The following is a 21,854-nucleotide window of genomic DNA, read 5'->3' as shown; positions in this document are numbered from 1 at the left end:
AGATCAGGTAGGTTAATACAAACTGAGCGGAGGTGTTCAGCGAAATGATCGCTGAGCCTGCACTTGGTCTCGCCGATGTAGAGAAGTTGACACCTGGAACAGCGGATACAGTAGGTGAGGTTGGAGGATGTCCAAGTGAACTTTTGCCTCACCTGGAAAGACTGCTTGGGTCCTTGGATGGAGTCGTGGGGGGAAGTAAAGGGACATCTGCGGTTGCAGGGGAAAGTACCTGGGGAGGGGGTGGTTTGGGTGGGAAGGTACGAGTTGAGTTAGGAGTTTCGGAGGGAACGTTCTCTGTGGAAAGGGGTGGAGATGGGAAGATGTGGCCAGTAGTGGGATCCCGTTGGTGGTGGCAGAAATGTTGGAGGATTATATACTGTATGCGACGGCTGATGGGGTGGAAGGTGAGGACAAGGTTGACTCTGTCTTTGTTACGAATGGGGGGAGGGGGAGCAAGAGCGGAGCTGCGGGATATCAAGGAGACCCTGGTGAGAGCCTCATGTATAATGGAAGAGGGGAACCCCCGTTTCCTAAAGAATGAGGACATCTCTGATTACCTAGTATGGAACACCTCATCCTGGGTACAGGTGCAGTGTAGATGGAGGAAGGGATAGAGTCTTTACAGGAAGCAGGGTGGAAAGAATTGTAGTCAAGATAGCTATGGGAGTCTGTAGGTTTGTAGTAGATGTCGGTCAATAGTCTTTTTCCTGTGATGGAGACGGTGCGATCTAGAAACAGGAGGGCAATGTCGGAGATGGTCCAAGTGAATTTGAGTGCAGGATGGAAATTAGTGGTGAAGTTGCTGAAGTCAGTGAGTTCTGCATGGGTGCAGGAGGTAGCACCGATGCAGGTGTCAATGTAGCGGAGGTAGAATTTGGGGATAGGGCCAGTGTCTGCCTGGAACAGGGATTGTTCGACGTACCTTACAAAGATGCAGGCATGCGAGTGCCCATAGCTACGCCTTAGAATTGGAGGAAGTGGGGAGAGTTGAAGGAGAAGTTGTTGCTGGTAAGGGCCAGCTCTGCTAGGCGGGGGAGAGTATTGGTAGATGTAAATTGGCTGGTTCTGCGGTCGAGGCAGAAATGAAGGGCTTTAAGACCTTCCTGGTGGGGGATGGAGGTGCAGAGTGACTGGTCGTCCATTGTAAAGATGCGGGAGTGGGGGCCTGGAAAACAGATGTCATTGTGGAGATGAAGAGCATGTGAGGATAGGATGGTCGAGGTACAGTATGTGGAAATTAATTCGGTGGGACATGAACAAGCAGAAACAATGGGTCTGCCAGGACAGTTCTGTTAGTGGATTTTAGGGAGAAGATAAAATCGGGCCGTGTGGGGCTGGGGAACGAAAAGGTTGGAGGCTATAGAGGGCAGAGAGATGGAAGTGATGAAATGATTAATGCTTAAGGCCTGGTGCTCGTCTGTGGGGTTATGGTCCAAGGATAAGTAGGAGGAGGTGTCTGAGAGTTGTCGCCTGGTCTCAGTCCTGTAGAGATCAGCACGCCAGACTACCAAGGCACCTCCTTTGTCGGCGGGTTTGATAATCCAGTCAGGGTTGCTGCAGAGTGAGTGGAGGGCTGAACGTTCAGGGGGGATGTGGTAAGAGTATGGGGAGTGGAAAATTTGAGGCGGTTGATGTCCTGCCAGCAGCTGGAAATGTCAAGGTCTAAAGAAGGTCGAGGTCCATCTGGGGAGTCCAAGAGGAGGGGGTCCGTTGGATTTGGGAGAAGGGGTCATCACTAGGTTGTGAGGACTCCACATAGAAAAAGGCACGGAGGCGACGGAAAAAGAGCTCTACATTGTGGCGGACCCAGAACTCGTTGGAGGTGGGTGGAGGGGAACAAAGGTGAGGCCTCTGCTGAGGACAGACCGTTCCGTATCAGGAAGGGGGATGTCAGGGGAGATGGTGAACACATGGCAAGGGTGGGGTTGGGGTCGGATGAGGGCAGGTGAGTAGATGGAGGCCGAGGCGATGTCTGGTGGGGGGGATGGTGGGTGTTCAGAGAGGGGCATGAGGACTATTGTATGGGTGGGGAGTGGCTGGGGCTACCTGGTTAAAAGGGGAAGGGGAAGACCCAGTGGAATCGCCACTGGGGTTCCCTGTAGGAGGCCGGAAGCAGTAAGTGCATCATTGTATTGGTATTAGATTATTATTGTCACGTGTACAATAATTTAAATGCTGGCGAGGCAAATCATACTATCTGCAAGTGCATCAGGCAGTGCAAAAGACAAAATAAACAGTGTGTAGAATAAAGTGATAGCGAAAATGCAGATAACAAAGTTCAAAGGCTGCAATTAGGTAGATTGGAAGAACAGGAACTCCTGAGGTCTTTTCAAAACTCTAATAACAGTGGCGAATAAGCTGTGCATGAATCTGATGCTATGTGCTTTCAGGGGAGTAAAGAAAATTACTGCAATGTGTGTGGTCCTTAATTATGTTGCCTGTTTTCCTGAGGCAGCATCAAAGTTTAGATGAAGGCAGATTTGCACGATGGACTAGGCATTGTATTCTGGATCATCCAACACTTAAGCCAATTCTAATTAAAACTCAATTTAGCCATGTTATTTATAGGCCCTGTAAATAGCCTGCTGTTCCAGCAACCACAGATTGTAAATGATGAGGCTTCCAAGTCCATGGTATTAGAGGGAAGATACCAGCATGGATATAAGGTTGGCTGAATGGAAGGGCAAAGATTGGTGTTCCACAGGGATCAGTGTTGGGGCCACTACTCTTCACCTTGTTTATCAATGATTTGGATGAGGGAATTGAAGGCTTTGTGGCCAAGTTTGCAGATGATATGTGTAAAGACTTGTCAAACACACGATGTCTTCACTACTAGTTTATTTCAAACATTGTTATAATACACACACTGTGCCCTAGCTGTCCATGGTCTGTCACTGGAGCTAGAGAGAGAGACAGAGGTGGGGAGGCTACAATTATACTGAAGATAATGGGGAGTGGTTAGTAGTGGTGAGGTCACTATGTTAAAGGAGCATGCACTGATCTACATCCTTCCCCTTGGAAAACAAAGCATTACAATAGTGACAGCGCGACCACGATTCATACGCTAGAAACAAACCCGCGCATACACCGGCAGGAAACAGTAAAACATTCAAGCAAACTCCCCATAACGTACAGGCGGCTTGACCAACCGCCCGGAGCGGGTACGCAGCCCGCCCTCCCCCTCCTCCGAAGGAATGGCAAGGACGAGAGCAGGAGCGGTGACAGGGGAACGGGCAGGAGAACGCGTAGGAGAGGGAGGACAAGGAGACCGGGGAGGAGAAACGAGCACCGCCACGGCACGCGAGCGGGCGAGGCAGGCGAGGGGGGACCAGGAGTGGCAGTGGGAGAACGGGGCACAAAGAGCTGAGAAGGCAGAGTCCGGGGCAGGCGAGGAGTGGTAGGCAGAGAGGAAGCAATCGGATGGGCAAAAGGGGCTGCAGGAGGCGGAGCGGGCTCGTCGACCAGCAGCAAATGCTGGCGGGACCGGCGGTATATGGTATCCTCGTAGTCAACTAGGTACGACCGTGGAGAGCCCGCAGAACCGACGACAACAGCCAGCCTGTAGTGTCCGGAAGGGGACTGCATCCGGACCACCTGGTTTTGGAAAAGACGCGGAAACGGCACTTCTTGGGGTTGAGTTTGAGGTTAACTGCCCGAGCCCTATCCAGGACTTGGCGGAGGTGGAGGTCATGGTCGGCGACGTCCCTCCCGTACACCAGGATGTCATCGACTATGATAGCACACGGCAGACCTGCAAACAGCTGCTCCAATTGGAGGCGTGGGTTCGGATCCCACTTCTGACACCATGTAAAGACTTGTCAAACACACAATGTCTTCACTACTAGTTTATTTCAAACATTGTTATAATACACACACTGTGCCCTAGCTGTCCGTGGTCTGTCACAGGAGCTAGAGAGAGAGATAGAGGTGGGGAGGCTACAATTATACTGAAGATAATGGGGAGTGGTTAGTAGTGGTGAGGTCACTATGTTAAAGGAGCATGCACTGATCTACAATATGAACATAAGTGGAGGAGCTGGTAGTGTAAAGGAAGCAGGACTTGAACAGTTTGGGTGAGCATAAACTATTTTCTAAATGGTGAAATTATTCAGAACATTGAGGTGCAAAGGGATTTGGGAGTGCTGGTGCAGGATTCCCAAAAGGTTAATTTGCAAGTTGAATCAGTAGGAAGACAAATGCATTGCTAGCCTTTATTTCGAGAGATCTAGAATATAAAAACATGGATATAATATTGAGGCTTTATAAGGCACTGGTCAGACCGTATTTAGAGTATTGTGAGCCGTTTTGAGCTCCATATCTAAGGAGGAAGTGCTGGGTTGGAGAGGGTTCAGAGGTTTATGAAAATGATCCCAAGGATGGTGAGCGTTTGACAGCATTGGGGTGACCTCATTGAAACCTACCAAATAGTGAAAGGCCTGGATAGAATGTGGAGAGGATGTTTCTATTAGTGGGAGGGTCTAGGACCAGAGGGCACATCCTCAGACTAAAAGGACATACCTTTAGAAAGAAGATGAGAAGGAATTTCTTTAGTCAGAGGGTGGTGAATCTGTCAAATTAATGACACAGATGGCTGTGGAGGCCAAGTCATTGGGCGTTTTTTAAATGGAGATTGACAGATTCTTGATTAGTAAGAGTGTCAAACATTATGGGGAGGTGGTGCACCAATGTTAACCCACAGTCCATATCTGAAACTCTTAATCTGTCGGCTCAATGTCATATGCTATAGGTCCGTCCATCGAGAATCCCAAGTAAAAGGATACATTCTCAATGCTGAGACCACTTCTCAGCTTGCCCAAATATGCAGGTCTCACAGAAATTTTGACACTGCCAAACTCAATGTGCACCTTGTTATCCTCCCCTGTTCTACCATTCATGCGAAGGAGAAGCGTTTTGACTTCAGGTTCTTTCCAGATCTCTCCAGATTGCCATAAGGATTTGAGATGTCGCACCTTGATGAAAAATTGATCAATTTCTGCTTTGTGAACAAATCTCTTCAATCCTTTTCTTTTGCAGAGGTAGAAATGTGCAACAGGATGTTTGGAATGACTCATTCGATCATAACGCCCTCGAAATGATTGCTTGATCGCTGTTATGATTTTCTGAAGAAATACAAAATCTTCATCAGACTCATTTTTTCTAGTTGGCCAAAATAATAGGGAACCCAAGAAATATGGTTCAACGTAACCATAGTCAAACCCCACATCCCGCAGAACTTTCTTCAAAAGTACTCTGAGTACCTCATAAGTTTCAATTTTCTTGGAATTTGGTTTGACACAGTTAAGCACAATGTTGGCCAAGATAAAATTTAGTTTCTCTTTTGACAAATGTTCTTTTGTTGATTTCTGGAGAATGAATTCGTAGTTAGCAACAATTTCTTCCATTTTATTCCCCGTTTCATAATTATTTGTTAGGAACTCAAGTAAGCCAGCAAAGCGGTCTACTTTGTGGAGCTCTAAGAACTTCATGTGATCTTCCAGCTCCAGTGTCCAGAGTTTGGGATTGCTCTTTCTTGCTGAGATTTTTTCCAACAGTGATAAATAAAATACTTCAGTGTATTTATCAAAACAATCTGAAACTTTTTTACGAATCCTTGAGTCAGCCGCTTCTCTCTCAATGTTCCTTGTTTTAAAGTAGACAAAATAATCTTCAAAAAAGTCAAAAGCTGTTTTCATCGATGTCTGAATATTAACCAGATATTGGTTGTATTCATTAACTATTGAACATAACTCTTCATCAACTTTGTTTTCTTTTTTAATGTGCTGAAGATTCATCTTACCTGAGAGGAAATGCATTAAATGCTCTTTATTCCCTCTGAAGAATGGGATCATTCTGATAATGTCTATAACATACAGAGCAACTTCGATCTCTCCCAAATAACCTGAAGTATTGTAAACATCAGATTTTAATTTACTTCTCTGTTCCTGCCAGTTAGCTCTATCCGCCTTCATTTCTGTCAGTTGCTGTGATTCTCTGAAAGCTTCTGAAGCACATTTTGCAAGGTCCAGGAACTCTCTCAGTTGACTTGGGGACACCACAGTTTGTTTGTCAGCTTCAACCGATTCCATCCTGTATTTTAATTTGCTTTTAAAAACTTGGCCCAGTGTGTCTCTTATGTATGAATTGTCCTTTGCCTTATCTTTGGCCTTTAAAGACCATTCCAGTGCTGAGTCAAAATCCTTTTTAATCCGATATAAGTGCCTTGCCAACACCTGTGAAATGAAGGGATTTTGGTCAAACTTATTTGAGGCTTCAGTCAAAACATTTATGACTTGATCACTTCCTTCCTCCTTCTGTATTGCTTCAATTAAAGGAGAGAACAGTGTATCTGCTTCATCTCCATGTTCTTTTCGCTGTCTGGTAATCAACATACTGTACGTGTCTTGTTGGAGTTTCTCTTTACCAATTCCTCGTTGGAGAAAGATGTTTTTATTTAGCAACATAATGACAATCTGACTCTTGGGAAGATTGTAAGAACTCTTCAATTCATCTAAACAGCGATTTGCAATCAGTGGGTGGATGATCCGAATACCCTGGTATCTCCCATAGTCTTCCACTTCCATGCGAATAAGTAAGGTAGAGTAAGTGCCTATCGCATCTTCAAACTTTTCAGGACCCCAAAATGTGGTCTTTACTTGACCAAATCCCAAGAATTCTTCACATTTAGAAACAGATATTGAAGAATCTTTAACATGTGAGTTCAGCAAAGCTAAAAATGAGACCAGCTGTGCTTGTTTGCTTGAAACATCTGAATCCTTCAAAATATTATGGACTACATTTTCAATGTATTTTTCATCAAAATTTCTCTTCATGATCATGAAAGAGTAGAAATCTTCAGGTTTTGTGTGGTGCTCTTCAATCTCCTTAAGTTTTAAATCAAATAAGTGCTGTTCATCAACAGTCAATTTATGTTTTAAAGCAATACTCTCCAACACACTCATTTTTCTGCTCTTGATTGGATCCTGTGAGCGCATGCAGTTCAAGATGATTACCAATGGGTACTCAACCCGCAGACCTTTCTCTACAACAGCACTTTGAATTGAGTTCTGTAACACATGCACATTTTCTAATTCTTCAAAGTCATCTACCAAAAGTAATACAGGTAAGTAATCAGAGTTACAGGAAGTTTCATAGGTAACCAGATCAATGACTTGTCTTCCAATTTCTATCAGGTCTTCTTTACTGTCCCTAAGTACAGCACATCTAAACTTTTTTCTTGAATCCCACAAAACATGCATGGCCAAAGTTGTCCCACCACAGCCTGGATGATGAAACAAACTGATAATCTTCACACTTATTGCAGAGGGTGATTTTGCATTAATGAATTCAACAAGAGAGTCGTAACTGTTTCGTTTGATAAAAGGTACTTCTGTAGAAAAGTAAAAATTCCACCACGATGCTTTGCCACCTCTGTAAAATTGTTCTTCCTTACATGTTTGAAATTCCTTAAACTGACTTTCATCAGTTTCTATATCTGTGCCCTCACATTCATTTTCACACAGGACTTCCAGTGCAGTCAAGAGTTCCTCATCTTTCTGTTGAAGAACGACAGATGCTGAAGATGCCATGGGTAAGAATCGCCTTGTTGACCGAATGACTGACTTTAATTTCAGAACTGTATCATTGACTTCTTTAATGCTTAAGGCAGAAACACATCTATTTGTAACTTCATGTGAATCACATGTGCACTTCATAAGGTCCTTCCAGCGCACGGATGTCTGCTCACTTTCACAGATGCATATTATGTCTTCTGCCCCTTTCAGTTCTTGGTAAAATGAACAGAAAGTTTCATGGAAAGGATCTCTTTGTTCTTCTACTTTAGATAAGAGCAAAAATACCACCAGAAATTTCCCCTTTGGCATGATATCGGCTCGGCACAGAAATGAAACCAGTTTCCTGACGTCTGCAGCTTGTTCTTTATACCACTGTTTGGGCGGCAGAGGCTTGAATGCCTGATCTTCAAGGTCTGATCTTCCATTACAAAATATCCAGCTTGTTTGTTTGTGCAATTTAAGTTTTGCAATATTTTCATGGAGTGATGTTTCAATATCATGATAATGATGAGGGGAGTGAAGGTTTGCAATTTTTGCTTTACGATAAGAATGACATGTACCACTGGTTGCCGAATCAGGGTCATAATCCAGCACACAAAACCAATTAATTTCATTTAGAAATTCAAAATGCTGAGTTTGATACTGCAGTGATTTGTTTGTTACCAATATGTACCATTGATAGTAGGATGTGTCGAGCATGCCTGATCCACCTGTAATCATCCTAGTCAGCTTGCCGCCCTCTTGTGTCTTTTTTGGTTCTTGTGGTTTCTCTTCAGCAATTTTCCGTCTCTTTACCAAGTCTACCGATGTCTCAATGAGAAATTTTTTGTGCTCTGCGTCTCTCTCTGTGATATTTTTATTTCCCAGTATATCTCTGGAGCTGCTTCCATCGCGTATGAAAAAGTGTTTCTCCTTACTCCTCATCCATTTTTTGTCAGGTTTAGTCAACATGTGAATATAATACAACTTAGACTCACAAATGCAGGAGCTTGGCACAATGTCAACTTCAATTACAAACCTTCCTGACAAAGTTTTATCTGGATTCAAAACTTCCACAAATTTGGGTGGTCGAATGCAATGGTTTGCATCTGCAACATCCTTCTGATCGAAATAAACCACAATACTGTTGGAAAAGCAATCAACATATTTGTCTGTGCTCTCCACAGATACACCAATAATCTCACCATGTCTGTATCCACATTTGGTGTCTCCTACACCAAAATGGATGGTCCCATTTGTTCTGCTATTCAGACATGCAGCTGAGAATCTAAAAACCTCATTGCTAAATTTCTTCATCATATCTTCCTTCACCTCTGCACTTGTTACATTCTCGGGCAAATTAAAAAGCTTAAACTCATGCACTGGGTCTATTAGATTGGAGGGCCCGGTTTCGGGAGGAAGGATATGGTTTTGTTGATATGATATGGCTTTGTCACGATGGTCAAATGGATATGGTTCACATTGTGGTTTTGGGATGTTTTCGTTTGACTGCAGTTTACATGTTCTGGCTCCTGATTCAGTGTCAGACTGTGTCTTTGCAACAGTATCAATCATCTCTTGTGTACATTCTTGTCCTTTGATCTCACTTTTCTCTGATTTTGACGAGCTGACGTTAGGTTGTGCCACTTTGTCTGTAGAACTGTTGGATCCAGGTCTACTCTTTGTCTTGTGATGTTTTTGTGAGGGATTCTTTGCTAAATTAGAGGTAACTGATTCATTGTTCTGGCCCTTTGCATCACCAACCTCGGGTGTCTTGCAAGTAGAACCACCTGTGCCTGTAGGAAGGAGACTTTCAATAGCCGTTGGCTTTGTGGCTTTCTTTGACCGATTGATGAATCCATCACGTTTACGTATCATCATGAAGGCTGGTCCAGCCTTTATGCCCATTTCAATTATGTTTGCTTTCTCAAGCTCCACCAACACCACTCCACTGACATCTTCATTGCACAGTATTTCGCCATATTTCTGATCAAGTTTAAGTTGATCAATCACCCAGGATTTTACGTGCTCTTTGGTCCACTCATTCATGTTATCTGGTAGATCGCAGGATTTGCTCATCTTTGTTTCTTCACCTTGAATTAAATTACAATTTCTTAAGGTTATTTTTTGTCAATTTAAATAAAAATTATACAATTATGCTATTTTACATCAAGACAGGTAATCTGTTGTCCTGACCCTGCCCTGGGTCATCGTGGTTGCTTGCTCCAAATGCTGGATACTGGCCAATTCAGCAGGGTGGATGCAGTCCAGAATAAGCTTCAGCAAGGCAGTCCGCTGCTCACACAGAACACAGCTGGTACTGCTCCACCCTCAGCTCACCAGCTGTCAAAGCAGTCACTACTATTGAAGGAACAAGGAACTGCAGACGCTGGTTTACCAGGAAAGACACAATATGCTGGAGTATCTCAGTGGGTCAGACAGCATCCCCGGAAAACATCGATAGGTGACATTTCAGGTCGGATTCTTTTTCAGAAGTCTGAGTCTGAAGGGCCCGACCCGAAACATTACCTATCCATGTTCTCCAGGAATGCTGCTTAACCTGCTGAGATCAACGCTTTGTGTCTTTCACTGCTATTGAATGTTTGTGAATGTATTACTCTCTACCGACATTATTCGTGAATATATTCATATCTTCCAACCTTATTTCATTAGAGTGGGACAGTGGGAAAAACGGATACTTCTTTCCCCTTTCCGTTCCCTGTGTCCTGCCTGGATATGCACCCATTTCCCCAACTATCCTGCCCATTCTCCCGCCCTCTTCCTCATATATCCCTTCCTCTAACTTCACATTTCATTCTCTTCTCTCCTTACCTTACACCTTTTTTACTTTTCTCTCTCTCAAGCCTTTGTCCACTTATTTGCAAAACAAAATCCCTCTCACCTCAACCCACCTGTCACATGCTAGGCCTTGTCTGGCCCCGACCTCATTTTTTAGCTTTCTCTCCGTTACTACAATCACTAAAGAAGAGTCAAAATACAACCTGTCCATGTCCTCCAGAGATGCTGCCTGACCTTTAAACAAGTACTTGCAATTTCATTATTTCCATTCCAATGTGACAGCTGGTTCAAGGAACCACCGAATTTGAGAAATGAAATCGAATGATTACATATGCTAATTTGAAATAAATTAGGAAATCCTCATCTAAAGGAAGTCATTGACCCTGAACATAAACCAATTCTCATCCCCGACGAGCGCGAAGCCCTCCGCTCACTTCACAACAATCCAACAATCCGGTCATTATCATCAAACCTGTTGACAAGGGAGGTGCCGTTGTAGTCTGGTGGGCTGACCTCCACCGTACTGAGGCCATATGCCAGCTGTTCTCGGGAACTATATATATTCATCCCTCGATTCTATCCTATCCCCCATTGTACATTCCTTCCCATCTACATCCTGGGTACCTTGCACGCCCTTCAACTCTTCAATAACTATTGGTTTCCAGGCCCCTGTTTAATAATCTTTACCATGAACGTTAGGTCCCTCTACACTTTCATACCCCACCAAGATGGCCTCAAGGCCTTTCTTTTCTTCCTTGAACAAAGATGCACCAAGCTCCCTCTACTAACACTCACCTCCACCGAGTGGAAGTTGTCCTCATCCTCTCCGACTTATCCTTTGACTCCTCCCACTTTCTCCAAATCAAAGGAGTAGCACTGGGCACTCGCATGGGCCAAGCTATGCCTGTCTTTTGGCTGGCTATGTCGAACAGTTCTTATTCGAGGCTTACACTGGCCCTATCCCTCAACTCTTTATCTGCTACATCAATGACTGCATTGGGGCAATCTCCTGCACCCGTGCAAGACTCATGGACTTCGTTAACTTCATCACTAACTTTCCCCCTGCCCTGCCCTCATCCGAGATGTCCTCATTCCTCAGCTCACATAGATTCCCCTCTCCTGTCATAGATGAGGCCCTCACACACGTCTCATCTGTGTCCTGTAGTTCTGCTCTCACTCCTCATCCCCCAGATGCACCAAGAACAGAGTTCCTCACCTTCCATCCCACCAGTTTCCGCAACCAACACATTATCCTCCAACATTTCTGTCATCTTCGAAGGGATCCCACCACTAAACTTAGCAATGTTACAAAATTTTGAGATTTTAAAAATCAAGTCTGCAATTTATCCCATTGGATAAAGCATAAAAATAAGTTTAATTTGACACCTAATTCATATCTCAAGTATTTAAAAAGTTATGGCCATTTTCATACTCGGAAATTAGCATCTTGTTCCCTATTGATTTTCTATGGACATAACAAAAAAGCTGTGATCGTGGACAGTCAAAAGCCCATAGCTTTCTTAAAAATTAAGAGAACTGAATGAAATTTTCAGTTATCATAGATTGAAGCATTCTGAAATAAATATAAAATAATCTTACTTGGATGACCTGAAATGAAAGCATATAATTAGTTAGTTACCCAATTGTAGCTAATTTCAAACTTCAATTACTAGATCTAAACATCTATCCATTTCTTAATAAATGATCAACATTTGTAAATAGCCTAAGTGACCAAATAATATTCACAAATAATTCACAATAAAACATGATTTTTAAGTCATTTACATTAATTTATAGGCCAAATGGAAGGAATTTAGTGTTCAATTGCTGTAAATTAATGGCCATTTAAATCGGCTTTCTAGTGGGATCCTGTGAACGCGTTGGTTTAGAACGTTAACATTGCGCTAGATTTGTGCCCTCAAATGCCCAGAAAAATACTGCGGGATATAATGAGCTACTCGCAACTTTAAACTTTGTATAAAGGGATCTTAAGAAGCCCTTTTTTAACGTAAAAATAAACAGCCTACCTTCCGTTTTCCCCTGTATGAGATTCAGCCGGTTGCCGGCGGTCGGGGGTTTAGAGGTTAATTTTTTAACCTACTATAACAAGTATAGAAAGCCCTTAAAACTAAAAATAGTTCCAGCGATTTTTCATTAATAATTATCTAGGCTGAAAAACCTCGATTTGAACAGCCTAGTGAAAAATTGCGTTTTAAACCCGCCCCCCTCTAAACGGCACCAAAATCACGGGCTGGGACAGATTTTCAGCAACGCTTCAGGTACGCTTTGCAACATACCTACTAAACTCATCTTTCCATCTCCATCCTTTTCCGCCCTCCACAGGGAGCACTCCCTCCGCAACTCCTTCATTTACTCGTCCCTTCCCACCCATACCATCGCCTCCCCAGGTAGTGTCCCCCACAACCAGTCCTGATACCTGCTCTCTCAACTCCATCCAGGGACCCCTACAGTCCTTTCAGGTGAGACAGAGGTTCACATGTACCACCTCGATGAGACCAAACTTAAACTCGGCGACCATTTTACTGAACACCACCGCTCGGTCCACCTAGGCCTACGGGATCTCACGATTGCCAACTATTTCAACTACCCTTCCCAATCCCATACTGACCTTTCCAGCCTGGACCACCTCCATTGCCAGAGGAACAGCCGTATGAATATTAAATTCTCTACATTTAAGTAACTGCATCTCATACTCCCCCCCCCCCCCCCCCCCCCCCCCCCCCCCCCTTCTCCCTAGTTGTTTAACCAGTTCCACAGTTCTCTGTATTGTTTCTTTTGAGACTGCACCTTCCCAGCCAACAATGGATCTACCAGGCACCGCCCAGCCCAGGACATTTGTGGATGGTTCTGATTCGCCTTTCCCGCTCCAGGTCTTCACCAACACCCCCCCCCCCCCCCCCCAAACCCCTACTTTGTCTGGAGAGTCACGGACCCAAAACATCACCCGTCCTTTGTCCCCCAGAGATGCTGCCTGACCTGCTGAGTTACTCCAGCACTATGTGTGTATCTTTGGTATGAACCAGCACGAGTGCAGTTCTTTGTCTACATCTCTCTCCACTGAACAAGCTCCTCGGCATTTGCACCATTCCCTAGTTATTGCAGCGGAAACACACAAGTCCTGCGCAAACTCCCGATTTCCCCTACACTCAAGAGACGAGGTACTGAAGAGGTCTGGGGAAAGGCCACGACTCGAAACATCACCTATCCATGTTCTCCAGTTACTCCAGCGCTTTGTGTTATTTTTATTTTGTAAACAGCACCTGCAGTTCTTTGTTTCGACATTGCTATTCAGCCATTTTATCCCTCACCCTGGTACATATAATATACCACATATGATAAACAAAAACAAAGTGGTGGCCCATGCTCTCACGCGTCCCCTTTTTGGCGGTTTTACAAAGGAACTGATCGTTTAAGATCCAAAGTGCTGGAGTAGCTCAGCAGGTCGAGCAGCTGAGATCACCCCCCCCCCCCCCCCCACCCCCCACCCCCACACCCCACACACACACACACGACACCCAGTCTGGAGAAAGGTCCCGTCCTGAAACATCTTCTGTCCATTTCCTCCCCAGATGTTGCTTGTCCCGCTGAGTTACTCCAGCACTTTGTGTTTTTCTCAAGATTCCAGCATCTGCAGTTCCTGGTGTTTTCGTGATAATTCAAGACAATTGAAACAAACATATCTCAACCATATAAGCGAAGCATAGGAACCGACCTGGGTCTTTTCCAGCGCCCTGCATCTTTCAGTATCAGAGGTCCCAATCCCCTCATAGAGCGGACAGCGGTTGGTTGGGAGAGAGAGCTCCTGCCATCGCCGCTGCGTATCTGCCTCGGTCCGCGGAAGTGCTGGGATTACAAAAACCTTCAGTTTCGATTCTCCCTCGACCTTTATTATTTACGGTTGTTAGGTTTCCGTTGCGCCGATACTTTGTGAAACACGGAAGTACTTGCAAGTCAACAGCGGGCAGATTATCCAGTATCTGTGCCAGGATAATGGCGATAGGGTATAAATTATTGCAATCAAGTATGCCTTTCAAGCAGTAAAGATCGGTTGGAATTATATTGTTGTAATCTACCCCGGGGCTGAAGAAGGGTCTCGACCCGAAGCATCGCCTATTCTTTCTATCCAGAGATGCTGCCTGTCCAGCATTTTGTGTCTATCTTCGATATTATAAAAACTTCGCCGTCCATAAGCAACTAATTCGGACCAACGAGTAAACACTAGGTCCTCACGCCCTTCGCCACGCCCGTGGGACAGAGTACACCCTTCAGAGTAACTTAGGTGCCTGGTTCCAAAGTAGACTTCACTCCTATTCGGAGCCGCGATGATGTACCGGGGCACGGAGTTGCCCGAGATTTGTTGACCATATATAGTGGGTTTCTTTTTCACCGTGCTTTGAAGTGACAAACAATGTCTCGGGCCCCAAAGGTGACAAACTCCCACTAAATCTATTAACAATACCAGGACATTAAAATTAAGCTGACTCTGGAAATCATTGAATCCTAGAACAATTCCGATGCAGAGAGAGGTGATTCAGCTCTTCATGTGCCGGCCGATAAAATAAAAGAGCAATCCCAACTAATTCCCCCTTTCAATACTTGCGCCATGGCCCTGCAGATCATTGCTTTTTTAAACACACGGAATTGTGCAGTACCTAAACTGTAGACCAAGTGCTGTTGGAGCAGAGCCTCTCCGCCCTTACATTCTCAACTAATAAACAAAAGCACTTCCTGTGCCCATTTAATTGACCAATACTGTTACCTTAGAGGTCCTCTGTTCAGCCACACAACCCAATTTCCTCATTTTCTTTTACCTTCAAAAGCCTTCCAAATGTATAGCATCCCACTTCTATACATTACAATCACTTTGCTATTCTTTGGCCCTGTTCACCAAACCATCTGTACCTCCCTGCAATTTATAACGTTCCTCCTCACTGTTACCATAGGACCAATGTTTGTATCACATGCTGTGCTGTTCCAAGTTTAACATCATTTTTTATGCTTCTTCATTCAGATCCAATCATCATATGTACAAATTGTAGACCACGCATGCCCATGTCAACTCTCACATATTATGCTGTCGTGAGAAATTCTGTGATCAACGAGAATTTCGAAACTAACATCAACTGCATGGGTCGCGGATGTTGGAGAGCCGGGGCGGAGGGAGGGATGGAAGCAGAAGCAGCGGCGGGGGCAGATGCGGACGGGAAGCCGGGGCTGGCAAGTGTTTGCTGGGCTGGCGAGTCGCTTGCTGCGCCTCCGGCCATGGAGCAGCCTCACTGCAAGAGTCCTGGGCCGTCGGAGGCGTCGGATGCGTTGCGCCGCTGCCATGAGAGTCTCTACGCTGAATTCACCCTGGTGACCGGCATGGACCTGGCTGCGGCTCGGTGCATCCTGGAGGACAACCAGTGACTGCTGCAAGTAGGTACCAAGCACTGGGTAGAAACGGTGGAAGATAGTGGACTTTAAATGGGGATGGTTGGAGAAAGCATCCTGCTTGCCTACTAGATTTACACTTACTGTAACTGCAGGAAAATGTTCCCGATGTTGGGGGAGTTCAGAACCAGGGGTCATACAGTTCAAGAATAAGGGGTTGGCCATTTAGGACTGAGATGAGAACACCCAGAGAGTTAAAAATCTGTGGAATTCTCTGCCACAGAAGGCAGTGGAGGGCAATTCATTGGATATTTTCAAGAGAGAGTTACATTTTGCTCTTGGGGCTAGCGAAATCAAGGGATATGGGGAAAAAAACAGGAAAGGTACTGATTTTAGGTGAACAATCATGTTTACATTGAATGGCAGTGTTGGCTCAAAGGGCCGAATGGCCTATTCCTGCACCTATTTTCTATGTTTCTAATTTCTACATGGTGAAACCAAAATGTATAAAAATGGCCTTTAATAAAATCTGACAATGTGCACTTTAACCAATGTGATATTTTTTTCTATTACAAATCTCAATTTGTGGAGTACAGAGGCAAATAAATAAATGATGGGTCTTTGTCCCAAACATTATGGATGTCACAGTCTGCCCTCTCCTCATTTTCACCCACTTCCACCGGTCCTTCCTTGTCCTCGCCTGCCACTCCCCTCTCATCAGCCCAACTCTCCTCACAACGCATCACCGGTTCCACGCTCCCCCTCCATTGAGTCTGTCCAAAGCAAGCGTTGTCTGCGGAGGGCGCTCAGCATCGCCAAGGACTGCTCTCACCCCAACCATGGACTGTTTACCCTCCTACCATCCGGGAGGAGCTACAGGTCTCTCCGTTGCCGAACCAGCAGGTCGAGGAACAGCTTCTTTCCGGCGGCTGTCACTCTACTAAACAACGTACCTACCTCGTGACTGCCAATCACCCCCCCCCGGACACTTATTATTTATTTTTTTATTCAAATCGTTTGCTATGTCGCTCTTCAAGGGAGATGCTAAATGCATTTCGTTGTCTCTGTACTGTACACTGACAATGACAATTAAAATTGAATCTGAATCTGAATCTGAATCTGTTGCACTCAGTTGCCTCTGATCACCAATTAACCCGGTATATAGACTCTCCTCACTATTCACACAGTGCCAGATTGTTCTCAGCATTCATGCAAGACTCTCCAGCGACTTCCTGCCTGGCTTCGACTCTCCTCTCGTCTGTCCCTCGTTGGTTTATTTGCATCGTGTGTTGGATGTCCTGGTTACTGGACTTTCCGCTACCCCGACTACGTCTCCTGCCTGCCCCTCTTCGGAACCCTTGCTCAATCCTGAGCCTCTGTGTGAGTACGGTGTACCCATTCCTGTGTCACTACTCTGTGTTACAGTTTTGTAATAAGGTTCATTACCAATTATACCTGCCTGATTCTGTGCTGCTATTGGGTCCAAGCTATACCCGTCACAATGGAGGGTACTGTATCACCCTATTATCACCTTATTATCACCTTATTAGATCCTAATAAGCTTTTTGTTTTCTGCTTCGTGTACCTCTTTATATATTTACAAAACCTTATAGTATCTTCTTTAATTTTACTTCCTATTTGTTTATATTCTTTCTTTGCTTTCCCTATTTCCCTCTTAATTTAACTCCTGTGCTTTTTATGCTCTTTCAGGTAGTGTGCTCTGGTAAGCTCCAGATGTCAGTCATCAGTTTCCCCTTTTCATCTGATCCTTCCTCAATTCATATTTTTATTCAGTGAGCTCTGAGTTTGGTTGTCCCAATGTTTTTTTTTTCTTTTTGGGACTACTGTGAAACAATTGAATCTCCTTCTTAAATACCATCCATTCCTTCAAGATGACCATCAAAGTGTTTACTTCCATTATTTGCTTCCATCCATCACCCTCCCCCTCCAGATCTCAGTTCAATAAGATTCACTTGAGCACATATTCCAATTGCATCTGTCCTTTTCCATGACCATGCTAAACCTAACTGAATTATGATCACTATTGCAAAAATATTCTCCCACTGATACTTCCATGTGCCACTGAAATAAGGTTCTGTCTTGTCAAACTACCAGTAGCAGTACAGAGTATCAACCTTTGCGGGTCTTTCCTTGAGCTGAAAATATTTGTCATTAAAAATCAAATTGTGAAATTAGGAGTGATCAGAATGCATGTTTGGTGCAGCAAAACTTAGGACAATGAGTTGGGCCAGTTGCAGGACACGCAAATTGCCCCTACTTTAGTGACATTGGTGTCTACATTTTTGTAAATCAGACACATTCTTAGAGTCAGTTTGTAGAAGAGACCCTACCCAAAACGTCACCTATTCATTCCCTCCACAGATGCAGCCTGACCCATTGAGTTTCTCCAGCACTTTGTGTTTTGGCTCAAGATTCTAGCATGTGCAGTTTCTTGTATCTAATTAGTGAAATGAAGTTAGATAAATGCATGAATAATAACAAGACAGAGAGTTACGTTGATCCAATGAGGATGAAGTGTGGTTGGTGGATGTTCATGCCAGGTACAATTATCTGTGTACAGTAAATCGTCTCATTATAGGTGATATGATATTTTAAGCTTTAATGATACAAACACAAGCACAAAGGAATGATAGGCTTAAATAGATTTAATATGAAGGTCCACATCAAAGACAATAAGCACATTCGTATTTTTAACTCTGATTATCTATAGGCCGGGATTTTCAAAATCCAATATGCTTTAATTGATTATTACATTCCAAGCAGATTTACTGCCAACTGAGTCCGACACATGTATTATTTTTGATTTTGTGATCTTGCACTTTGTGAGGTTTACATATGAATATTACATGGACAGCCCTCTCCACAGCCCAGCACACCAGGGACTGGGCCTGCTGTGATTAGTACAGGTCAAGGCTTGGTCCCACTTCAGTTGGCCCAGTTGCAGGACATTCAGACTGCTCTTACTTTGGCAACATTTATGCTGTTTTGAATGAGGGAATAGAGGCCTATGGGGTACTTGCACTGAAGAGCTGAATGAAGCCTGAGGGAGTTCAGCCACGATTGTATACTGCATACAATATTTATTGGTGTGGTAGGCTGGATTGTCCGAGTGATGTACTCTTGCTTGTCTTTTTTTCTGTTCTTATACATTTCTCCATTGTATACTTTCTTGCCTAATCACCACGATTTCAGCAGAAGGGGAAGGCTACAGATCCCGGCTGGGAATGTTGAGTCGTTGTTATGCTGTCTCACTGTTTAAGGGATCCAAAATATTATTAATTAATAATATCCTATTTACTGCATTTGCAGAACTGTTTGCAGTCTGTTTTTACATCAATTTTCCTATTCTTCATTAATGACTTGGTTCACATTTGCTGAATTCTGAAAATTTCCCAACCCTCAATCCTCTCTTCCTGGCAACATTTATTAAACTTTTTGAAAACCTAATTTTATCTTTAGCTTCCCTCGTAATATTAAAGGCTAAATCCATGACAAAACATTCAGGACCCATCTAAACTGATACAAGGGGGGTGCCTTACCACAATTGTAAAGTCCATATATATTTAAGAGGGTGTAAATGATGGAGCAAGGGATTTACATAACACTTAAGAGACATTTGGACATTAGATTTTCTTAGAACTGTTTGTGTTTATGTGCCTCAGCCTGTTTATGTGCCACCTTCCTGGTTGAGTCACTTGGTGTGGTTACTCTTCACGGTTTCTGTTCCCTGCAATCAGGGCCGGCCTTAGGGTTTGCGGGGCCCAATTGGGAACAATTTTGGTGAGCCCCAGATTCCCAGCCAAGGTCTCAGCCCAGTTATTTAGTATATATTATGAAATTGTACACTGAGGTGCTATGGATTATACACTGTGTGAATCTCTCCAGCTCCCTCCCGTATGACTGTCAGTAGCTCCGCTGGCTTCCAACCTTTACCTTAGCTGCTAATTACAATTGAAATGCATTATGTGATTGGACACAATGCCCTTGGAGACAGCGGTTGATTGGCCGCCAAATAAAATTGTCAAATCTGTAACAAAAATCGCTGGTCGGTGCGAACTCAGTGGACTAACTGGTTGTATCTCCGAACTAAACAGTATAACATGCAGGTACATTCATTTAAAATTAACTTCAGTAGTGCCTCAACTACATTCTGTGGCAGCGAATTCCAGAGGTTAACCACTCCCTGTGTAAAAAATGTTTTTCTCATCTCAGTCCTAAAAGATTTCCCCTTTATTCTTAAACTGTGACCCCTTGTTCTGGACTTCCCCAACATCGGAAACAATCTTCCTGCATCTAGCCTGTCCAACCCCTTAAGAATTTTGTACGTTTCTATAAGATCCCCCCCTCAATCTTCTAAATTTTAGCGAGTACAAGCCAAGTCTATCCAGTCCTTTTTCATATGAAAGTCCTGACATCCCAGGAATCAGTCTGGTGAACCTTCTCTGTACTCCCTCTATGGCAAGAATGTTTTTCCTCAGATTAGGAGCCCAAAACTGTACGCAATACTCCAGGTGTGGTCTCACCAAGACCCTGTACAACTGCAGTAGAATCTCCCTGCTCCTATACTCAAATCCTTTTGCTATGATGCTAACATAACATTCACTTTCTTCACGGCCTGCTGCACCTGCGTGCCTACTTTCAATGACTGGTGTACCATGCATCTCCCCTTTTCCTAATCGGCCACCATTCAGATAATAGTTTACTTTCCTGTTTTTGCCACCAAAGTGGGTAACCTCACATTTATCCACATTATACTGCATCTGCCATGCATTTGCCCACTCACCCAGCCTATCCAAGTCACCTTGTAGCCTTGTAACACCTTGTAATGCAACAAATAATCCTACGTCATTTTCGCCACCTCCAACGTAACCCCACCACTCGCCACATCTTCCCATCTCCCCCAATGTCTGCCTTCCGCAAAGACCGCTCTCTCCGCAACTCCCTTGTCAATTCTTCCCTTCCCTCCCGTACCACCCCCTCCCCGGGCACTTTCCATTGCAATCGCAAGAAATGCAACACTTGTCCCTTTACCTCCCCCCTCGACTCCATTCAAGGACCCAAGCAGTCGTTCCAGGTGCGACAAAGGTTCACCTGTATATCCTCCAAACTCATCTACTGCATCCGCTGCTCTAGATGTCAGCTGATCTACATCGGTGAGACTAAGCGAACCTACCTGACCTCCCCGTGGCTCAGCACTTCAACTCCCCCTCCCATTCCCAATCTGACCTCTCTGTCCTGGGTCTCCTCCATTGCCAGAGTGAGCAACACTGGAAATTGGAGGAACAGCACCTCATATTCTGCTTGGGGAGCCTGCATCCGGCGGGCATGAACATTGAATTCTCCCAATTTTGTTAGCCCTTGCTGTCTTCTCCCCTTCCTTAGCCCTCGAGCTGTCTCCTCCCATGCCCCAGCCCTTCAGCTCCTCCTCCTCCTTTTTTTTCCTTCCTTCTCCCTGCCCCCTCCATCAGTCTGAAAAAGGGTTTTGGCCCGAAACATTACCTATTTCCTTCACTGCATAGATGCTGCTGCACCTGCTGAGTTTCTCCAGCATTTTTGTGTACCTTCACCTTGTAGCCTCCTAGTTTAAACCTTCGAGGGGTTTAAACGGTTTAGAGATGTTTAGAGGGCTTCAGATGGGTTCAGATGGGTTCAGAAGTGTTATAGAGGGAAATAGGGGGGGGGAATAGAGGGGGTTTAGAGGTGTTCAGAGGGTCCCAGAGGGGTTTAGAGACATTATAAGCCTCCCGTGAGAAATTATATTTCTCTGAAATTGAAGATAGACATAAAGCTGGAGTAACTCAGCAGGCCAGGCAGCACAGCGACTCTGGAGAGAAGACCCTTCTTCAGACCGAACTGAACTCTCGTCGGTGAGAGTACTTGTGATTATCTGAAGAAGGGTCTCGACCAGAAATGCAACCCTCTCCCCAGAGCCGCTGCCCGTGCCGCTGAACCACCTTCAACTTCAGAGCCAAACAAAAAACACAGAGTGCTGGAGGAACTCAGCAGGCAAGGCGGCTGCCTCACCCGCTGGGTTTCTCCAGCATTTTTGTCTACCGCTAAACGTCAATGATTCCTGGAATGCCGAGGTGA

At 44.5% G+C, this 21,854-nt stretch overlaps 1 protein-coding gene across 1 annotated transcript; it reads right to left on the bottom strand.

Moving 5' to 3' along the window:
• Positions 1-37: 37 nt before the first annotated feature.
• On the bottom strand, positions 38-16,374 carry LOC129712417 (sterile alpha motif domain-containing protein 9-like). The gene is made up of 2 exons (XM_055660841.1): positions 14,083-16,374; positions 38-9,643 (listed from the first exon to the last, which is right to left on the bottom strand). Exons 1-2 carry the CDS (start codon positions 14,105-14,107, stop codon positions 4,716-4,718), a joined length of 4,953 nt encoding a protein of 1,650 aa, XP_055516816.1. The 5' UTR covers positions 14,108-16,374; the 3' UTR covers positions 38-4,715.
• Between the last annotated feature and the right edge of the window lie 5,480 nt (positions 16,375-21,854).

The sequence above is a fragment of the Leucoraja erinacea genome, chromosome 2 (assembly GCF_028641065.1).
Source record: "Leucoraja erinacea ecotype New England chromosome 2, Leri_hhj_1, whole genome shotgun sequence".
Classification (NCBI taxonomy): Eukaryota; Metazoa; Chordata; class Chondrichthyes; order Rajiformes; family Rajidae; genus Leucoraja; species Leucoraja erinaceus.
Note: the sequence above shows the minus strand (reverse complement) of the source record. Positions and strands in the feature narration are given on the sequence as shown.

What these genes read in the sequence shown, in the direction of transcription:
- LOC129712417 (XM_055660841.1), bottom strand. Translation starts at nt 14,107, where the DNA reads ATGCAGGGCGCTGGAAAAGACCCAG. An exon ending in GGGCGCTGGAAAAGACCCAG is followed by an intron (nt 9,644 to 14,082) that starts GTCGGTTCCTAT and finishes ATTTAATTCAAG; the next exon opens with GTGAAGAAACAAAGATGAGC.